We start from the raw sequence: 20660 nt of genomic DNA on the forward strand, positions 1-20660 counted from the left end.
AGATGGAGAAAAAAGGAATTAGATGGCCAATTTATGCAACAAATCAAGGATTTTGGAACTAAAGAATGCTGGTTGTGGCTGATAGACAATAAGCTAAAATGAGAAATCAAATATCTAAATATAGTTACTTAGAAGCAAGAAATTAAAATGATAAAGACAAATATTGATAAAACTCTGTCAGAGATCAAACACAGAATCTGTGGGAAAGGAAATGAAAGTATTGACCATCCCTTGAATGAATGCAGGAAGCTAGCATAGAATTATAAGCACAGGCATGATTGTGTCAGAAAAAAGTGCATTGAGATGTTAACTAAATGTGTGGATTCAAAGTAGTAGAAAAGACAGATTAATGTGAGCCAAAGGCTGTGATATAGAATAGTAATTACAATATTTCATGGGATTCTTGTTTTCTGCAAGAATCTGTAGTGTACACTCTAGTGAAATTCTTTTCCCGTTTATTATATATATGTACATTCAAATGTAGCACATAATAGCTAACCTTTGGTTGCTATTTGGACCCCGTTGTCTCTTACTATGTCACACCAATCTGCAACGTATAATCAATCAGAGCTCTAAATAAGATCACGTGAGACAACCTGTTCACAATCCTACTGTTCCTTATAAAAAAATTACCTTCTCCTTGTCTTGAGGTCTTTGGTTCCAGACCTTTTAAGGTCTAGCCACTGACCACACAAGACACAGCCAGTTCCAGCGACAATGGCAGATGACCCATCCAACAGCATTATGGCAACCTCCATCTTCGTCACTACCATCATCTTCTTAACATCAACATCATCTCTATGTACACAGCTCAACAAGCAACTCACACAGGTTCCAATACTGCACTGTTTGCGAATTACTTCACTATGGTTAACAGCGAATATACAACCTGCGAGAACTCCTGTACAAGTAACCCAGGCAGCAGCATTACAACCACAACTTCATACGACATGTACCGCAATTCTGGTTCTGCATCATCACCGCAACTTCTTGATACAGTATTTCAACTACTGTGTACAATTGACTACGAACTGGTATTTCTCATTCTTATGTCTATGAACATTCATCTAGCTTCTCATTATAGACTCTTTCACTGTCCCCTTCATTGCTATTCTTATATGTACTTAACACACATGCATACATCCATGCCCATACACATACACTTTGTTCTCACAGTGGCTTATCTATTATTCTGTATACATGACGCACACAGAGACACACACATTAACATACCAATAAATCTTCTCTTAAACATTCTACTCAGTTGTGTCTCTCTCTTTCCCCTCTGGAACATGTATTATTCCAGCCTTCTGAACGGAGTCATCATTAGATGGTTTCACCATGTGAGACCTCGACCATCTATAAATCCTAAGATTCTTGAGATTTGAGGAGACTGCATGTCACCAAAACTCAAGACAACATTATAGTATGTAATCATTTTAATAACATCATCATTATTATTAAGGTGCCAATCTGGCAGAACTGGATACTGGAAAAAGTGCTTAACAGCATTTTGTACAGTGTGCTTACAATCTAATTTCAAATTCTACTGAGACTCTCCTTGCCTTTCATCCTTTCGGGATCAGCAAAATAAGTACTAGTGAAACACTAGACCCCTCTCCCAAAATTTCAAGACTTGTGCCAAAAGTTGAAAGGATTATTATTATTATTATTAAAATGATGAGCTGGCACAATTGTTAGCACAAAGGAAAAATTGCTTAGCAACATTTCTTCTGCCAATTTACATTCTGAATTCAAATTCCATTAAAATCAACTTTGCCTTTCATCCTTTTGGGGCTGATAAAATAAGCCAGTTGAGCACGGGGTCAATGTAATTAACTTACCCCTCCCTCTAAAATAATTGCTGGCCTTGTGCAAAAATTTGAAATTATTATTATTATTATTATTATTATTATATCATGAAAAATCTTAGCTTCGTTTTGCTGGGTAAGATGGAAAGTGTTAACTTCCTACAGCCAGCAGGCTAAGGTGACAATTGTTCACTGATCATACTTCCAGAACCCTGCGGATGACTATTACAGTTCCAAGTAATGATGATTTTTGTAAATGTTCTATCTTTACATTTGTTTTAATCTTTCTGAGCCATACTGGTAGTTGAGTATTGATACTTCCAAGTACATCAATCACTATTGGTATCATGTCCATTTTCTTTGTTACCTACAACCTGCATATTTCCCACTTCACTTGTATCATAGTTGTTCATTTTTTCTCCTTTCTTTTCAATCTTGTTGTCACCAGTACATATGTCAATTATCAGGCATCTTTTTTTCTATTCACCACAACAATTATCAGTTTTGATGATACTAGACTTCTTCACGTGCATTAATAATGGTTCCACAGCATTTTTTACATACCACCCTAAATTGTTTTCCTTTGATTCAACACAATTTTGACAACTGATCAAACCTCTCTCATCCTTTCTTCTGGACAAGTGCAACTGATCAGTGTCACTCTTAGGTTGGAATGCTTTGTGTAATGTCAATAATTTCTATATCCATACTCATCAATTCATTCTTTTGCCTAGATATGATTCAAGTTCCATATCTAAGTGATGCTACCACCCATGTATTTACTGCTTGGAATTAATTTCATCCAGTCAAATTTGAGCACAACACCAATCATAGTCTTTGGAAATACTCTTTCTTCAGTTGTTCTTTCATTTCCTTCTCCAAGGTTCCATTTATAGCCTTCCTTTTCAATTTGTTTCATTACTTCTCTATATGGTAATTCTATCCTTACCTCTTATCAGACTCATTACACTTCTTGAGTTTGAATTCCATCTTAACATCAGCACTAAAACAGTGGACAGTGTTTGCCAAGGAACTCACTTCATCATCATTATTATTCCACATACACACAATAGATTAAACTGTTGGAACAGAAAAATTCTGAACATCAGGCTACAACTAGTAATCTTAGATGCCAAGAACCTTCTAAAGTATCCTAGCTGTCCCTAATAACACTGTTTTCTGGAGCTGCACTAAACTAAGTTTTATGCCTCTTTCCTCTATCCATCTGTTCAAATTTTTAGGGATAGTTCCTAATGCACCTATAAGTACAAGGGTACATCTTACCAGCATTTTCCATAGCCTCTATTACATAATTGCTAGGTCCTGGTACTTTGCTATTTTAACTATACCTCTCATATTGACTTTCTTACTATTTGGCAATGTAAAGTCAATTACCTGACACTTTTTATTCTCATTGTCAACTACTATTATTAAATCAGACCTTCTAGCTCCTATTACTCTGTTAGTCTGAATGTTAAAGTCCCATAACATCTTCTATTTCTTACTTTCTAATATTTTACTAGGTTCATATTCATACCATTTATCAGTATGGTCAAATCCTAGCTTTATACATAAATTCTAGTGGATTGTTCTCCTTAGGTTATCATATCTTTTCTCATAGTTTTTTCTGTGCCAACATGCTACATTCACTAACTGTATGAGTAACATTTTCCTTTTTTGATTTACATAACCTATAATGAGAATCTACCTGGCTTGCTTGATCTTACACAAGATCTTTCAAACTTTCTGTTTCCCTTTTCAGCTGTCCTTTCTGCAACTATAACCGTGTCTCACTATTACTACTTCCTGCAACTATCTTTGAGAATCTACTGTGCAAAGCCTTGTCCTGCCAGTCAGATAATCTTGCTTCTTTTTTCTGGTTTTTTAACTTCTTTTGGCTTTTTGGTTTCTCTATTTCCTATTGCTACTTTCGCAGCTCTTAAACCTTCTTCACTTTTACTTACATGGGAGCTAACTCCACACAGTCTTCTACTGATATTAACCCTCAACCCTATTTCCTTTCTAGGAAAGTATCATCTTTCTACTCCTGTTCCTCAATGAAGTCCTCCATCCATATTGAATTCTGTCCAAATTTTTTACTCTAGATTTGCTAGTTCAGATTTTGTCCAATCTACAAAAGCTGTTGAATATCTAAGCAAACAATACTGCTCAAGTATTAACAGTTTTCACAAGATTTGGCCCATTCAGATTGACTTCATTAGTCTCTTCACCCATCTGATGTACACCTCAATTTTCATTTCTATAGTTAGTACTCCGTCAACTCTCTCCTTTCAGTAATTTTAATGTTTGGCCATCTGGTAATTGGATGCCTTCTCTACTGACTACCTGTCCCTTTTTCAATAACTAATATTGTGCACTTATCTCTGCCAAATCCCATACCTATATTTTGCTGAAGAGTCTTACAGTTTGTATTAAAGATTCTATCTTTTTCTTTTTTAATTTTTACTAAAATGTTTCAATTATCCATGTATAGTAAATGGTTAATTTTTTCCCTTACTATCTCTAAACTGATGTCCTGTCTTTGCCTTTCTTAATACTAAACTGAGTGGGATTAAACATAACACAAATATTAAAGGAGATAATGAATCTCCCTGGAAAATTCCTCTCTTGGTATTAACTTTCCTTAAGCCTTTGTTACCTGAGTAGGGATATACTTTTCATTTCTTCATGTAATGGCCAATTAACTCTCTTATACTGTCTGCAATACTGAATATACTTAAACATTCATTTATCCATGAGTGTGGAATCAGGTCATAGGTTTTCTCATAATCTGTCCATGCTATTGCTAATTTTTTCGTTCTCGATTTCACTTCTTTTAGAACTACTTTGCCTGTATATAATGGATCATGCGTTTCACTAGCCTTCTTCCTGCAACCTTTCTGATCTGGTGTCAAATTCTGGCTGTCAAGGTGCTTGTAAATGCTTTCTGAAAGCATTTCTGTTAACAGCTTCCACACTAATGGTAAGCAAGTGATTGATCTATAATTGCTAGCTATATTGCCCTTGCTGTTGTCTTTCGCAAGGAGTACTGTTCTCTCTCTAGTCATCCAATCTGGTATTACTCCTCCATTCAGTCAATCCTGAAGTTGTTCCCTCAATTTCCTATGTAAGCTACTAAATTTCTTCAGCCAGTACTTTTGAACTGAATCTGGTCCTGGGAACTTTCAATTCAGCATTTTTCCTAACACTTTACTCATTAATGCACTAGGTAGTCTTAGATCTGGCTGCTTCTCACTAACTACCTCTCCTTTGCATCTTCATTATGACTGACTGGCTTATCCCAAATATTATTTAAGAACTTTCTAGCTTTTTCTGCAATAGGTTTCTTCATCTTCAGTACTTTCTTCTACACTATTTATTTGGTTATAAAATCTCCTCTGGTCTGTCTCAAGCAAGCTGTTCTGTTGATACTGATTTGTTCTTTTCTGATATCTAGAAAGCTTACCTGTAATTGCTATGATACACTGTTTCAACTCTTCCATGACTATCCCAAATCCTTTCTTGTTGACTAACTATTTTTTCACAAGAGAAAATTTAAATCTTGTGTTTCCTAACTTGCTCAGTTTCCAGGCTTCAATTCTTATCAGATCTTGTCTTAAAGTTTTCACCTTATTTTCTAATCTCCTCCTCCACATTTGCTCTTTCTAAATCTTTCCTTGAGAAATACCTAATCTCCTAGTAAATATTACCTCTACCCTACCCCTTGCATAGCTCAATAAGTTAGTGCCACCTATATTTTTAGTATCTATCCCATTGATAAAAGAACCAACTTTCCTTGTCATATCTAGCAACTTCCTTCTATTGGCACCTTTTAATGCTGGTAATCTTATTCTTTCTTCTTTATTCCTTGCTTTCTGCAACTCATCCACAATCTTCCTCACTTAACTTGCTGGTGCCAGTTGTCCCAAACAAGTTGTTTGGCTTTTCTATTGTTTGGTCTTTTTTTTTTCAAGTTCTTTTGTGAGCTCTTTCACCTCTAATTTTCTTCTAATAACATTAGCCTGGTCTACTAGTCTCTGCTCAGTCGTTTTAAACATACCCTTCTCGAGTGTCAACATTCATTTTCTGTAATCCTTTCTTTTAGGTTCACTTTCTAAGTAGCACTGATTGCATCACTATCCTATTTTCTTTGCTGGTCCACTTCCTCCTCCTTACTCTATTATCTGCTGATACTGTATTAGGATAGCAGGATAACAGCATCTGCACTAAACCACCAGCCTTATTTTTGCTATTGCCACCAGGGTTTCTCTCTCTCATATTATTATTATTATTATTATTATTATTATTAATGAGTGAGAGAGCAATGCATGCCATGAAAGTGACACTGGGGTATACCAGGTATATGCATCACAACCATATGTGCATAGCATGGTAATCTCATATCAAGATAAACAGCATGTGACCTTGCAAGTGGAGCCCTGATAGAATTTTCTTCAGGTCAAGTAGGCCATCTTACTCAAAAGGTTCCTAAATAAAGTTTGTTTAAGGATGATGAACAAAACACCCAAGTTTCCAGAGGTGAATTATTCAAACCCTAAATAATCCTTCTCAACCCATGACTATGATGTTCCCCCACTGCTGCTTCTGATCAGAGATGCATATATTGTCAGACACTAAGGGAAATGTTCAACTGGTTAAGGCCAAGCAACTGACAAGCAAATCTGTGGTACTGAGCAGAATAATTTTACACCAAAATAAAACATGTACATGTTAACACTTCCAATCAGTTAAGACCAGAAGCCATGAGAGCCACTGCTTAGTACTGCATTAGGGCATTTCTAACACTGACACAAGAAAACAAATTTTAAAGGAAATGTGTAGTGAATCAATTCCAGTATTTCATTGTTCCTGATTTTATTGATTCTGCAAGAATGACATGTAAAGTAGACCTTGGCAAGATATGAACTCAGAGGGATGTAATTAAATGCAGCAAATCAGGTACTGTGGCATTTCTGCTATCCTCTAATAATAATGATGAAGGTGAAACCTGTTCTGATAAAACTAAAAACATGTACCAACCTCTATAGGAATATCTGTCAGACGGTTGCGGTCTACATTGAGATTGTTCATATTTCCCAATTTCCCAATGGTTATTGGCAGTTCCTGAAATTGAAGATAACCAATATCAGTAGGTGGTGTGTATATGTGAGTTTAATATTGGAGTGTATAAGTATGAAAGAGAGCTTTGATATATATATATATAATTTAAGTTGTTTATTTATGTATTTAAAGTTAATATTACACTGTTGTTCTTACAATCAAAGAATAACAAATCCCAATCATCTTCTTGACTGTTGACTTTAAAAAATATCTAAAATCTTATGTTGAAAGATATTAAAATTGATTCACATTACAGAAAGTGAGAGCTATTTTGACATTTTCACCCATTTTTACTTCATTCTTATTTCATAATTTCATTTTATATTAGTTTTTTTTTATCATAAGTGAAAAGCTTCAAATAATTAAAATATTTCCATGTTAACTTATAAAGAAAGGCTTTTTAAATAAGTTGATTATGACAAATCGAATAAGGTAATTTGTATACCAGTACACAACACTGGTTGCAAGAAAAGTTTAATAATATTGCAGTTAATAGAAACTCTTTAACTTCAGTTATTGTAAGTTTTAGTCGGATCATCTAAATAAGCAGAGGGATAACAATTTGCTGTGTTGCAGGTGCACTTACAGTCAAGAAATTCTCAGTCAGAATCATTTCTTGGAGAGATTCACAACTGAAAGAGGAAAAGAAATACAGTGAACATAGTATAAGTGTATATAATACATAGACAGTATATACAGTAAACTCTTTATTTTTCAATAGTATAGATTCTGAAGTGAAAAGAGAAATTCAGCTGAAAAAATGTTTAAAACTGAATTATATCATTATATCATTATAACACTACTGCTTATCAGAATTAAGTATATGGAAAATGGGTAATATTGGCATCATGGGCTAGATGCAAGAGGCAGTTTTTCATGCTTAGTTTGGATTGTAGAAGGGTAGTGTTTGGAGGATGTATACACATAGAGAAATGCCTCCAGTACAACAGAAGCTGACTGTCAAAAAAGTTATTCATTCAACTTGAAAAATTACTTGTAAATAGAGAAACATGGCATAAAAAGTACTTGATGGGCTGGTTAGAAGCAGAAAAATTTTAAAGACAATATATAGATACATTGACTGGAGAACAATGGGCAGTGGTGGTGTATTTCATAAATAGATTCAAAGAATGATTATAGCATTCAATAATTGAAGTATATCTAAGTAAAATTTTGAACAGAAACTAATTGATAAACTTACTTTCCTATCTGTGCAGTTAATGTTGCAAGTCTGTTCTGGTCACATTTCAGAATTGACAGCTTCTTTAAGAAACCTGAAACAGAAAATGTCACTGAATGTAAATAAAAATATGTACAAAATACTACATAGAGTTAAAATGATTAAAAAAAAAACATGCATAAAGATATTTAGCAGGAGGATGTAGAGCCCAGCATCACAAAGAACAAAAATAATAGTTCTCTAGAAAAAAAGTTAAAGAAAGCAGCAGGATTTTTAAAATAGTTGCTGAAATATTGGGTTATGCAAAACACATTAGTCATCAGGTTGAACAAAATGACTGGTATAGAAAAATTACAGGTGCCTTATCTAAAACATGTTTTTAAATATATAATGGAGTATCATTCATTATCTTGCATTATTACAAAATCAAGCTTATCAAGATATTTGGGCTTCCAATTTAAGCTTCCAAAAATATGTGTATAATTAAATTTGAAAAACATTGTAGGAGGATTTTACATACACATTCTGGTTTATGCTTGCTATCAGTCAGAAGAAATAAGAAAAATGAAAGAGTAAAACACAGCCAACAAGAATGGACCTCATTTCAGTTTCAACAGGTTATCACTATCAATAAGCCTATAGTCAGCCTATTTAAAAAGCCTTTCTTTAAAAGTTAACATGGAAATCTTTTAATTTTCTGAAGTTTTTCACTTATGAAAACAAAAACACTGTCAGTAATGACTGATGCATACTATAATTTCTTTCTATTAATAATAATGGAACATATTTTATACCACTGTATGAAGTAGTATCAAAGAGTTCCCGGACTAGTTATATTTAATAAAAAATAACTGATTTACTTAAGTTTTAACATCAACTCCTTTGAAATAGTCACTTTGTGCTGCAATACAGCAGTCCCAGCATTCTTGTCACTTTTGGAAATTGTTTTCTGTGAGTTGAAGATCTTGTGCGATTCACTCTGAATCTCAACAATGGTATTAAAATGGGAACCTCTGAGCAGCCTTTTCATTTTGAGGAAAAGATGGAAGTCAGCAGGTGCTAAATCTGGTGAATAGATTGGATGCAGAAGCAATATCATGTCACTTTTGGTGAGAAACTCACATGTGAGGAGAGCTTGGTGACAGGGTGTATTGTTTCCGTGAAAAATCTTTTTCTTCATGCTCCACAGATCTGGTTGCTTTCGCCAAATGTCCTCCCTCAAACATTTCAAAACATTGCAATAGAACTCTCAATTGACAGTCTGGCTCTGGGAAACAAATTCTTGATGCACAATACTACGGTTGTCAAAAAAAATAATGAGCACGTTCTTGATTGAGCTGCAGCTCTGTTGTACCTTCTTTGGTCATGGAGATGAAGCACCCTTCCATTGTGATGACTGGTGCTTCATTTCAGGATCCTCGACATGAAGAATGGGTCATCAGTGACACATTGAAGGAGATCTTGACAGACTCAACACGATGTTCTTTCTGCTCAGTGGTCAGCAGGTGGGGGATAAACTTAGCGGAGATACACAGCTTGTTCAATTCAGACATTAGAATTGCCTGCACAGACCCACACAACAGACCAACAACATCAGCAATGTCATTGATTGTCCTCCAATGATCTTCATGCACAAGCTGACGAATTTTCTCCACATTTCTGGGGATGAAGCTTCTGGCAGATCTTCCAGATGGCTCATTCTCTTCCAGGGACATTCTTCTGCTTTTGAAATGCCCATGCCACTCAAAACATTGTGTAAGACCCATTGCCTTATCGCCATAAGCTTGCCAAAGCATGCTCAATGTCTCTGCAGCAGACTTCCAAAGTTTAATGCAAAATTTTACACTGGATTTTTGTCCCAGCTTCTGTCCATGACAAAATCGCAGACTACAGCATACATGTGATCCTCAAAACACAAATTTCACAACTTGCAAAGTAAACACAGTGATGTCACTTGGCACACTGCCTGATGAAGGTCACTGCTAGCTCTCAGTGTGCACGCAACCATGTACCGCCATCTGTTAGTGCACTACAGAATTAGTCCAGGAAGTTTACAATACCATCTTGTAAAATGGATAACTAAGCCAATACTTGTTGATATTTACATCTGACCGAAGTTCTAAACATATCTATTTAATTGAATTACAAATACCTAGATATTAAGTATTAAAAAACTGTACAAATCAAAACATAATTTTTTACATGTCATTAGCCCTTTAGTGTTCAGACCAGTCAAAACCAGCTGAAAATATTTCCCCTTTATTTGTTTGAACTGAAAATAAACAAATCACACTATTGAATTCTCATAGCTTTGAGATAATGTGAGATAAAGCCTTTCCCACCTTTATTCAAGTATAATTACCATGAATAATTCAATGACAGAACTATGGCATAATTATATTTTTTAGTTTGATAGAAATACAATTATATATTCATTTCATTTTATTACATATAATATGTGAAAGTGAGAAATGCATATTAATTTTCAGTATGGTACACACCTGTATTCACCTTCATCCCACCTGTTAATGAGCTGTTTTATTAGATGCATTCTGTTATGTAAATGTACTCATTAAATTGTATAAGAATACATAGCCAATATACATTGACTAGTAAAGGAGTTTTGTACTTTATTTTCAATGAAAATGAATGAAATATAGAGAAAGAATAAAATCTTGTACTGATTATACCGTATCTTAATTAATCTTGAAAAGTGGCAAAATTGTTGGCAGTTGACATCTGGGATTATTTTAGTAACAAATCAAACAGGATAAACACTATAAACACTTTATGGATAAACACTAAAATCAAAATTCTTAATGTATTCTAATACATTAAGAATTTTGATCTTAGTGTTTATCCATAAAGTTATTGATTTTACACCTGTAAATTAAATTTATCTGCCCATAAAAGTAAAATTTAATCGAAAAGATCAGATAAAATTACATAACTGTAAACCGCTAATATATAAGCACCCACTGACGAAATTTCAAAATTTCATACACCCTACCCCAACAAACCAAACTACATGCCTTCTCTTCCTCACATCTCTTTTTTATGCACTATGTTTATGCTTATCTCTCGCTCCCCAATCCTGTTCTCACTGCTCTGCTCACTGTATCATTGTTATCCTGTTGTCTCCCACCCCCTCTATATACCCAGGTTTCACTAGTCTTTGCATTCTCTATACCACACCCTTTGCATTCATGTGAAGTTACTACTCACTACTCATGCACCTTTGACAATACCCTATCATTTATATTCTGATCCCTGTACCATGAGGGTATGCCTATCAAAACTGATACCAAAAATGACTGACAGGAAAATATGTCAGTAGGCATTTTGCTAAGGTCCAAGGATATATAGGATCCTGTATATCCAAGGATATATAGGAGATAATGTAGTTCTGATCACATTAACAAATATGGTAATGCTAATTGCAAGTGAATTTAACTTTGAACTTAAATATTCTGAGTTCAAAGCTGAAGACGCTACAGTTTCAATAACTGAATCTATATTTTGTTTCTTCTAGTGATGGGTAATTAGCACCATATGGCTAAGGTGAGTTTGTGTTTGTTTCATCAACAATGTTTCTATCTAGATATTAACCCCATGACAATGGTTTCTCTTTATCAAGCAACTAAGTTGCATTGATGGTAATGATCTCAGCTGAGATCAGCAATTAGTGTACAACAATGGTTCATCATATATTTTCATCAACCGTTTCAGTGCAAGTACTGTTTATTTGCCTAAACTATATCTCTGTGCAGGACACTCATGCAATATTATTCCTGAATAAGATCACTCGAATGCATAAGTCAGATCAACTTCATGTATTTACAATCACATGAATTCAAAAACTGACTTTAGTGTGGTAGAGTTCAAAACAGGGTGTCACACACAGTGGCATATCACATTGTGAACAAGGGTATCTAGTTTCCTTATGTTTCCATTTTGCTTTACATATTGTGCATCTCTTTGAAACATTTGTCTTGTTAGCGGTGGGGGGGGAAAGAGTTGTGGAAATGTCCATGTCCCTTCACCATGCAGTGAGGACTGAGTTCAGCATTGGGACGTCCATGTGTTCTGTACTTTGGCAGGTCTGATACTTCTTTCATTTCATGGAACAATAGATTCCTGAATGTCAATCGATCCCCCACACCACCAAGTATCTGCCAAATCAAATGTGAGTTCACGACACACGTCAACTATATACAAGAAAATTTTTTTGTACCATTTCACAAATTTTCTCACCGATTTGTGTGTCAGCCAGTTGATCTGAGCAATTGACCCCACCCATCCCTTCATTATATGAAACAATTACACTTGGCTTCATTATGGTATTACTGTCCATATCTTGTTTCCTAGTGTCCTTCATGCTTTCAGAATGCATTGTGGATAACATGCAGAAACTTTTCTTGTCATACCACACTAGAGCAAGAATGCTACTATTGGTACATCACTATGCTGTTTCTTCCTTTCAAAGTTTTATCTTGTGAAGATCAGGTAGCATATTTTTCCTGTGCATCCTTACAGTTCCACAGGCATTAGTCCTCCTTGCCTGCAGTTTCAGGAAGAGGTTTGGACAGGAAAACCAGCTGTTCATATAAATATTGTAGCCTTTGTCAAACAAGTTTTCATTCAGCAACAACAAGGCATCAGTTGAAGCTAGAGTAGACGCTGGAAGATTCAATCTGTCCTGACAAGTGTAGATTGTGTAATTTCATGTGTACCCACAGGCTCTGCTAATTGACTGACATACTTTATAAACCTTGACTCCAAAGTAGGCACATTTGGTCGGGTTGTATTGTTTGAATCAGAGCCTTCACTTGAATTTCCACAAACTCTCATCCATAAAAATGTCCTGTGTGCTGACATACAACATTCTGAAATTTTCAGCCACTTTGTCAATGATAAGACTATTTTGTGTTGCCTGTTATCCTGGTGCTCTCCCGAGTTGAAATGTAGATTTTGAAGAAGCACCAAAAATTGATCACAAGGTATCATTTCTAGAAAGAAAGGTGCCAACATGACTGGATCCCAATTCCAATATGACGCCAGGTTGGTTTCTTCACAATGCCCATCAGTATCAGCAGGGCAAGCAGAACTTTGATTTTATCCCCTGTGGTTGGAAACCAATCACTGCCATGCCTGGGTTTGACATGCTGGAGATGGTTCTCAGCATAGTCATCCATTTTGTCCGCTATATATTGGAACATTTCATCTGTCAAAAACTTGAGGAAGATTTCCATTGGTGAACTTCCATGTTCAAGGTTTGCCTTTATGCCAGGTGTACCAGTAAACCCAAGATGAAACTGTCTCTTGCATGCCACACAACATTCTGTTGTCAGGGCCATTCACTGCTGCCCACCTGTACCCTTGATTCACCAGAATATCATCATTGCTACTGGAATCATCTGACTCTGAACTAGGAAAATACTTACTCTCTGAATCATTGTCTAAACCAGAAGGAACAACTGGTGAGGTCGTGGAGCTTGGTGTAGCTTGGCACAATGACCATAAATTCGATGATACAGGACACAATGATGGAGTTGACAGAGCCGGAGTGGTAGGATGCAACAACTGTAAATTTGACAAAACAGGACGTGACAATGAAGCTGACAGAGCTGGAGTGGTAGGACCAGCCTATCGGGTTGTAAACATCTATATGAAACATGTAATCGGCCTATCAGTTAGCAGGTGGACCAGTACTAACTCAGGCGACAGGTTCTAAGTCAGGTGACATATAATTATGTCGCCGATTTAAAGCATGTCCATTGCGTGTGTAAATTTACGTTAATCATTTTAAAAGTGTTAAAAAGTAATAGTGTGGGTCTGATCTTATTTCTCCTCTGTTAACATCTCAATGTAATAATGGTAAAACACTCCAAAAGCTTTTCATCTCACAAGACTAAGTCTGTAATCATTTTAAATCCTGGGCAATAATTACTTTGTTAATCTAGGAACTAAAGTGCATGCTTGTAGGCATCAAGTTTTAATAGAAGATAAAAGTAAACTGCATATTTAATGAGTTTCAAGTCCAGACAACAAGAATAATATAAATTCCCTTCTAGAACTAAAATTTTCAGCTGAAAGTTAACAGTAAGCATTTCAAGCTTTTAAGTTATAATAAAAATTCAAATATAAAACTCAATTGATTCCATGGCTCAAAATGGGTCTATAAATTGAGTACTCTCTTATGCTTTAAAATAGGTACACGGACGGGATGCTGAATGCACTTTTGCTGAAGGACAAGAAGACAAAGCCAAGAAGCCGAATGGACACAATGCTGAACAGACATAAATCCGAATGGGCAAGATGCCAAAAAGATATATGAAAATTAAAATTTAATTTCGATAAATCTTAAGTGCCAAATTGGTGAATTGAGTGCATTAAACTATGTAGGTAGGAATGGTTTGCTTTTTATTATTGCATCCGTTTGGCTTTAGTCCGTTTGGTTTCTTGCCTTCGGCTTCTTGTGCTTTGGCAAAAGTGCATTTAGCATCTTGTCCACACACGTTAAAATCAGCCAGTTAACCCTCATTAAAAAATTAGAACATAAAATACCAAGATTTGGCACTATAAACTGTTTACTTTAACAAAAGATTTCTACATGAGAGTTACAGCTGAATCAACAACACTGGTAATTAAGATTTCCTCAATCCTAGAGATATACTATTCAAAGTAATATTTATGTCACAATAGCCTAATCCATCTACCTCTTTCTAATACCTAAAAAGATATTATCATGAGGTAGGAGGGAGTTATTAAGTATTTGATAAATCTTTTGTTATATTTCAGATTGAGTATATTTTCTCATGGATCCCAGAAATGACTAAAGTATACCACTCTAGTACTGAATTGATATATGAAAAAATATATATGCACAATTCAGTTTCTGTAGACTTGTACTTCAGTCAGATTGCATTGAGATATTACTTTGTTTATTATAATTTTCTGCTTAATAAGAATTTGCATGATTTACCATATGAAAAAGCTGATGACAAATCTATCAATAACAAGTTCTATTTAACAGCTTTTCTCTTGATGAAAGTTCATAACTAATATATATTCCAAAGGCAATTAATGATTTACCACAAGTTAAAATTTGTTGATATAACAGAGTAAAAATGTAGAAGGAAAACATCTTAGCATTTCACAAATTTAGCATTTCTACCATTGTCATTTTATAGAAAGAATTCCTGTATTCCCATCTCCCCATGAAAAAAAAATCTAAAATGTACTTTTCCTGACCTCATATATACTTGATGCTTGTACTAGTGAATTTTTTACTCCATCTAAACATGGTATTTTATCTTCTGATTGAATATGTTGATCTGCTCTGAAAGAATGCCTCTTTCCTTTACACAAACACACATATTTGTGAATAAATAAGCTAATGCTGTAAAGTAGAAAGTTTAAGATCCAATCTCCATACTTGATAGCATCTATTTGGTTGAATGGGTACTGGAGAGGAAAGTAATATTTTGTAATATATATACAGGGGTTGGACAAAATAATAGAAAACCTTAAAATTTCAAACAAATTTATTTTAATATGGGGTAGGACTGCCTTTGGCAGTAATTATAGCTTGAATATTACAAGGTATGGACTCATACAAAGTTTGAATTGTTTCCAAAGGAATTTTTGTCCATTCTTCAGCTAAAACAGCCTCTAGTTCTTGTAGTGATGATGGTGGAGAATACCAACTCCTTACTTGTTTTTCTAAAATGCACCATAAATGTTCAATGATATTAAGATCTGGGGACTGTGGTGGCCAGATAAGATGTTCAACTTCACTAGAATGTTCCTCGTACCATTCAGTAACAATGTTAGCTGTATGAATTAGTGCATTATCATCCTGAAAGATTGTGTTTCCCTTCAGAAACAGTTCCGCAACCATAGGAATGAATTTGATCACATAATAGTTTTGACTATTAATTCTGCCATGAAGGGAAACCATTGGGCTGGCAGATTTCCAAGATATAGCCCCCCACCTCTAGACCATTACAGATCCTCCTCCATGTTTAACAGTTGGAAGAAGGCAGTCTGGATCAGATGCTTCTTTTGGCTGTCTCCACATGTATACTCAGCTGGTGGTCCGAAAGAAGGAAAAGGATGACTCAAGCGGGAAAATGATTCTGTAGGTTTTTACTCCACTCTAAATGCTTTGCAATGTTTGTTTTTGAATGTAGTGGTTTTCTAATTGCAGCCCTCCCATGAAATCCAGCTTTGTGCAGCTCTTGGTGAACAGTTTTTGAGGAAACTAGGGTCTTGAGGTGGTCATTAAGCTCTGCAGTAATTTTGGGAGCTGTACTTTTGTAATCCTTTCTAACAATTTGCGTAAGAGTCTGATAGTCCCTATCTGAAAGTTTTGGTTTTCTTCCAGAGTTTTGTTTCCACAAGAAGGTTTTTCCCTCTTTATCAAAGGTTGTCATTACTTTCGAGACAGTACTTCTTGATACACTAAACATTTCGGATGTTTTCATTATGCTAGCGCCTGCCATATGACCACCAACAATTTGACCTCTTTGAAAGTCCAACAGATCTGTGATTTTAATGAATTTTAATTACCTTTTTCTGATGAAATCTGAAAAGGAACAGCAATGTTAGCAAAACATATTAAGCAACACAAATAATAAATCAAAAAACATAAAAATAAACAAGCTTTTGATGATTTTATAGATATTTCAAAATTATGATGCTATGAATGCTAGGTGTTTCCATCATTTAGTCCAACCCCTGTGTGTATGTGTGTGTGTATATATATATATATATATATATATATATATATATATATATATATATATATATATATTTGTGTATGTGTGTGTGTCTGTTGGGGTGGAAGAAGCTATGGGAGCTAAGTTTTCTCTCTCAGTGCGAAAAACAAATTGTATGAAACATGTGCAAGGATTGTTATATTGTATGATATAGTGATATGGGTATTGAATACTAACCTTTCATACAAAATCGATACATTTCTTTCCAGAAACTGGAGAGAAATGTGTTAAATTGCATGAATGGCAAAAAAAAAAAAAAAGTAATCTGTATAAACAGAGAGAGAGACTGAGTTTTGAAGGTATTGAGGTCTATGCAAGAGAAACAACTAAGCTGGTATGAATACATGGTGCAAAAAGAGTCTGAATGGTGCAACATTTGTTTTCTTCAGATCACAATAAGGCTGAGGAAGACATGGGCAAATTGATGAGATCAGATCTTACAAACAAGTCAATGCAGGATTAAAGCAAAAAGCAATATGCTGTACAGAAGAGCTGCTGCAATTGATATTAAAAAGATGTCCTAGGATAAGGCATGAAGGTTACAATCTCTCATCTACTATAAAAGCAAGAGGATTAATGATTCTGTAATGAATACTTTTGATCATGAAGTATTAAAAACAACTATTCATTGTGAAAGCACGTGGCTTAGTGGGTGGGATATTCAGCTCACTATGGTACAGTCAGGAGTTCAATTCCCGGTGACATGTAACACTTTATTTTCACGTTGCTCCAGTCCATCAGCTGGCAAAAATGAGTAATACCTGTATTTCAAAAGGCCAGCCTTGTCATGCTGAATCTCCCTGAGAACTGCGTTAAGGGTACACATATCCATGGAATGCTCAACCATTTGCACTTTAATTTCATGAGCAGGCCATTCCGTTGACCATATCAGCCGGGCCCCTAGTTGTCGTAACCAATGGAGTGCTCCTTTTACTGTTGTATAAATATTATGTAAGTAAATATACATATGTATCATTTATTTTCTTTTTTGTTCCTACAAAACACTTTCAGGGCACAAATGTATTACAATATAATAATTCATTGTTATTCATAGGCACCAAATTACATGGAGGTGGTTAAAGGAGAACATGTTATGGTCTTGAATTTCCTCTTAATGATTTCTAATTCAAATCCTTTCACTCCATATATATTGCTAACATTTAAAATCTCAAGCCTAATTTATTGTGGAGTAGTACAAACAGTAGTGTTTTATGGTATTTAGTTATGATCTTTGATGTACTAAGGGTTGATTCAATTGATTTATGCTTGTTCCTTACAAACCTTTGATCATGCCAATGAAAGATATTCTTTTCTAGGTCATTATCATCATCATTATATGTAACTATGTTATTACTTACCAATCCCTTCAGGTAATGTCTCTAAATTATTCTGAGAAAGGCACAAATCTGTCATATTATGGCATCCCCCAATCTCCTCTGGCAGGAATTCTAAATGGTTCTCTGACACATCTAACTGGGCAAGTTTCTTGAGCTGGCCCAACTCCTGTGTTGAAATAACAATAATGAAAATAGATCAATCAGTACAAATACACACACACATATAGAAAAACTATTTACAGAAATTGGAAAAAAATTAATTAGTCATGCACATACATACTACAGTTCAATGGGGAATATCTACTTGTGCTTACATAGCTCAAGCATCTACACACATGAACACTATATGAAAAGAACATTGCAACATTTAGGAAATCTGAAAATATTTACCAAATCTAGACAATTGCAAATAAATATATACTAAATGAACATCAGTAGCCACATTAGATACAAATTTTGTCCAAGATTATCAACCACCACCACTGAATCCTAGAATGAGAAAACCACAACACGTTGAGTCAAGTTTGTCCATCCCTCAGTAACATGCCCTAAATAGTACACTGCAGTCTGACTAATGTATGGAAAAATGAAGTGTACAACATAGCCCAAATAACATTAAAGCATGACATTACAGATGACAAGACTTATAGCTTATTCTTAAACAACTGATTATCTACCTCTGTGCCAAGGGTATGATTGGGGAGAGCTAACCAAGAAAATATTGAACAACAGTTATAGTTTCTGGTAGATCAGCTTTCATTCATAAAGATCAATACATAAAACAAGCAATTAAATATCTGTAGAAAGGAAAGTCAGACCTAGAGAGCTGAATATTCTACTCAGTTTCAGTTCTTGCTTAAAACCTGTTTTGTACCACCCATGTCAATAAGAAAAAGAATTGTTATTTGTTCTTAAGCATTCAGTTAGCTGTCAACATGGAATAGGCTTGCTTAATGATTCTGACTTGAGTTACACAATAACACACAAAATACAAATTATTACTTGATACAGTCACCAAAATCTTTGGGCAAATTTTATCTAGTTGGGCTTATAATGAGTGAATAATGATGTGATACAGTGGACAACTGTTCATGTGTTATTGCTAAAAAAAATTTTTTCTAATTCTAAGTTGTAACTTTATGCACTTCTGATTGAGAACTTTTATTGATGTAAAAAGCTTCCAAAACTAAATAAAAACATATTCTTCACTCAGTGTTTATTTATATAGGTGCAAACATGGCTGTGAAATAAGAAGCTTGATTCCTAACCACATGGTTCTGGGTTTAGTCCTACTGTGCAGCACCTTGGGCAAGTGCCTTCCACTATAGGCACAGGTCTACCAAAGCCTTGTAAGAGGATTTTGGCAGATAGAAACTTGTGATAGATACATGTAAGTGTGTGTGTCTGTGTGTGTGTGTGTGTGCGTGTGCGTGTGCGTGTGCGTGTGTGTGTGTGTGTGTGTGTGTGCGTGCGTGTGTGTGTGCATGTGCGCATGCATGTCATAGAACCATTTAACAACTGGTGTTGGTGTCTTTATGTCCAGTACCTTCATGGTTCAACAACAGAGACCGGCAGAATAAGTACCAGGCTTTAAAAACAAAAAAAAAGGACTAAAAATTCTTTGAAGCAGTGACCCAGCATGCCTGAAGTCTAATGACTTAAACAAGCAAAAGACAAAAGAGAGAAGATAATAGTAAACTTCAAATTTTGCTTGTATGTCTTTATTTATGCTTGTATGTCCTTTATTTAAGACAAGGTAATGTTGCTGTTTATGAGTGTGATTTGTGGGAAGAAATACTTGAGTCATTCAGGCCTGGTCAGCTATCAGAGAACTCACAGGAATCAACATCTTGTAAATTGTGATACGGCTGTTGTTCACAACAGAACATGTGCAACCTGTGGAAAGGTGTGCTTTTCAGTTGGAGGACTGAAAAGGCATGTCAAAAGATTTCATGCTGTGGCACCTGTTCCTTCTATCAGCCAGTACAGCTATGCATTATGCAATAGAATGTGCAAATCATTGGCCAGGCTCAAGAGTCATACAAGGGTCTCACATTGCATCATCAAAGACTCATTTCAATGATTCTTTCTAACAATGGCTTTGCTCGTATACGGGAAAACAGCTATGTATGCATGCATGTATGAATGGATGGATGGAGATGGGTAGGTAAGTAGTTTACTGTTCCATTAAGGTAAAATAAACAAAGCAAGTAGTCCATCCAGTGAGAGATAAATATCATTTCATATACAGAGAATAAAGATAAAATCTACATATAGTTCTTGCTTTGGGGACACAAGTTTAGGGCTTTGACACGCCTAGTGTCTGCAAGCAATCTTCAAGCCGAAGGTTGGTAAGGAATGTTATAAAAACCTGCCTAGACCTGTGTCTCCAAAGCAAGAAATTCATATCTTTATACTGTGTACATTA

General features: G+C 35.2%; 1 protein-coding gene across 2 annotated transcripts in view; it reads right to left on the bottom strand.

The window, feature by feature from the left end:
• LOC106871622 (protein scribble homolog) overlaps positions 1-20660 on the bottom strand; it is a 772291-nt gene that overhangs the window by 541261 nt on the left and 210370 nt on the right. For both annotated transcript variants that reach the window (XR_016241095.1, XM_089349239.1), the window contains exons 4-7: positions 18254-18398; positions 8134-8206; positions 7519-7564; positions 6852-6935 (exon numbers count right to left, since the gene is read on the bottom strand). Coding sequence is in view for 1 of the 2 variants with exons in the window: in XM_089349239.1 (XP_089205365.1) it covers positions 6852-6935; positions 7519-7564; positions 8134-8206; positions 18254-18308 (258 nt within the window). In the remaining variant the exon portion in view is untranslated. The remainder of the gene's footprint in view (positions 1-6851; positions 6936-7518; positions 7565-8133; positions 8207-18253; positions 18399-20660) is intronic.

This window comes from Octopus bimaculoides, chromosome 3 (assembly GCF_046866305.1).
Source record: "Octopus bimaculoides isolate indiv1 chromosome 3, ASM4686630v1, whole genome shotgun sequence".
NCBI classification, from domain to species: domain Eukaryota; kingdom Metazoa; phylum Mollusca; class Cephalopoda; order Octopoda; family Octopodidae; genus Octopus; species Octopus bimaculoides.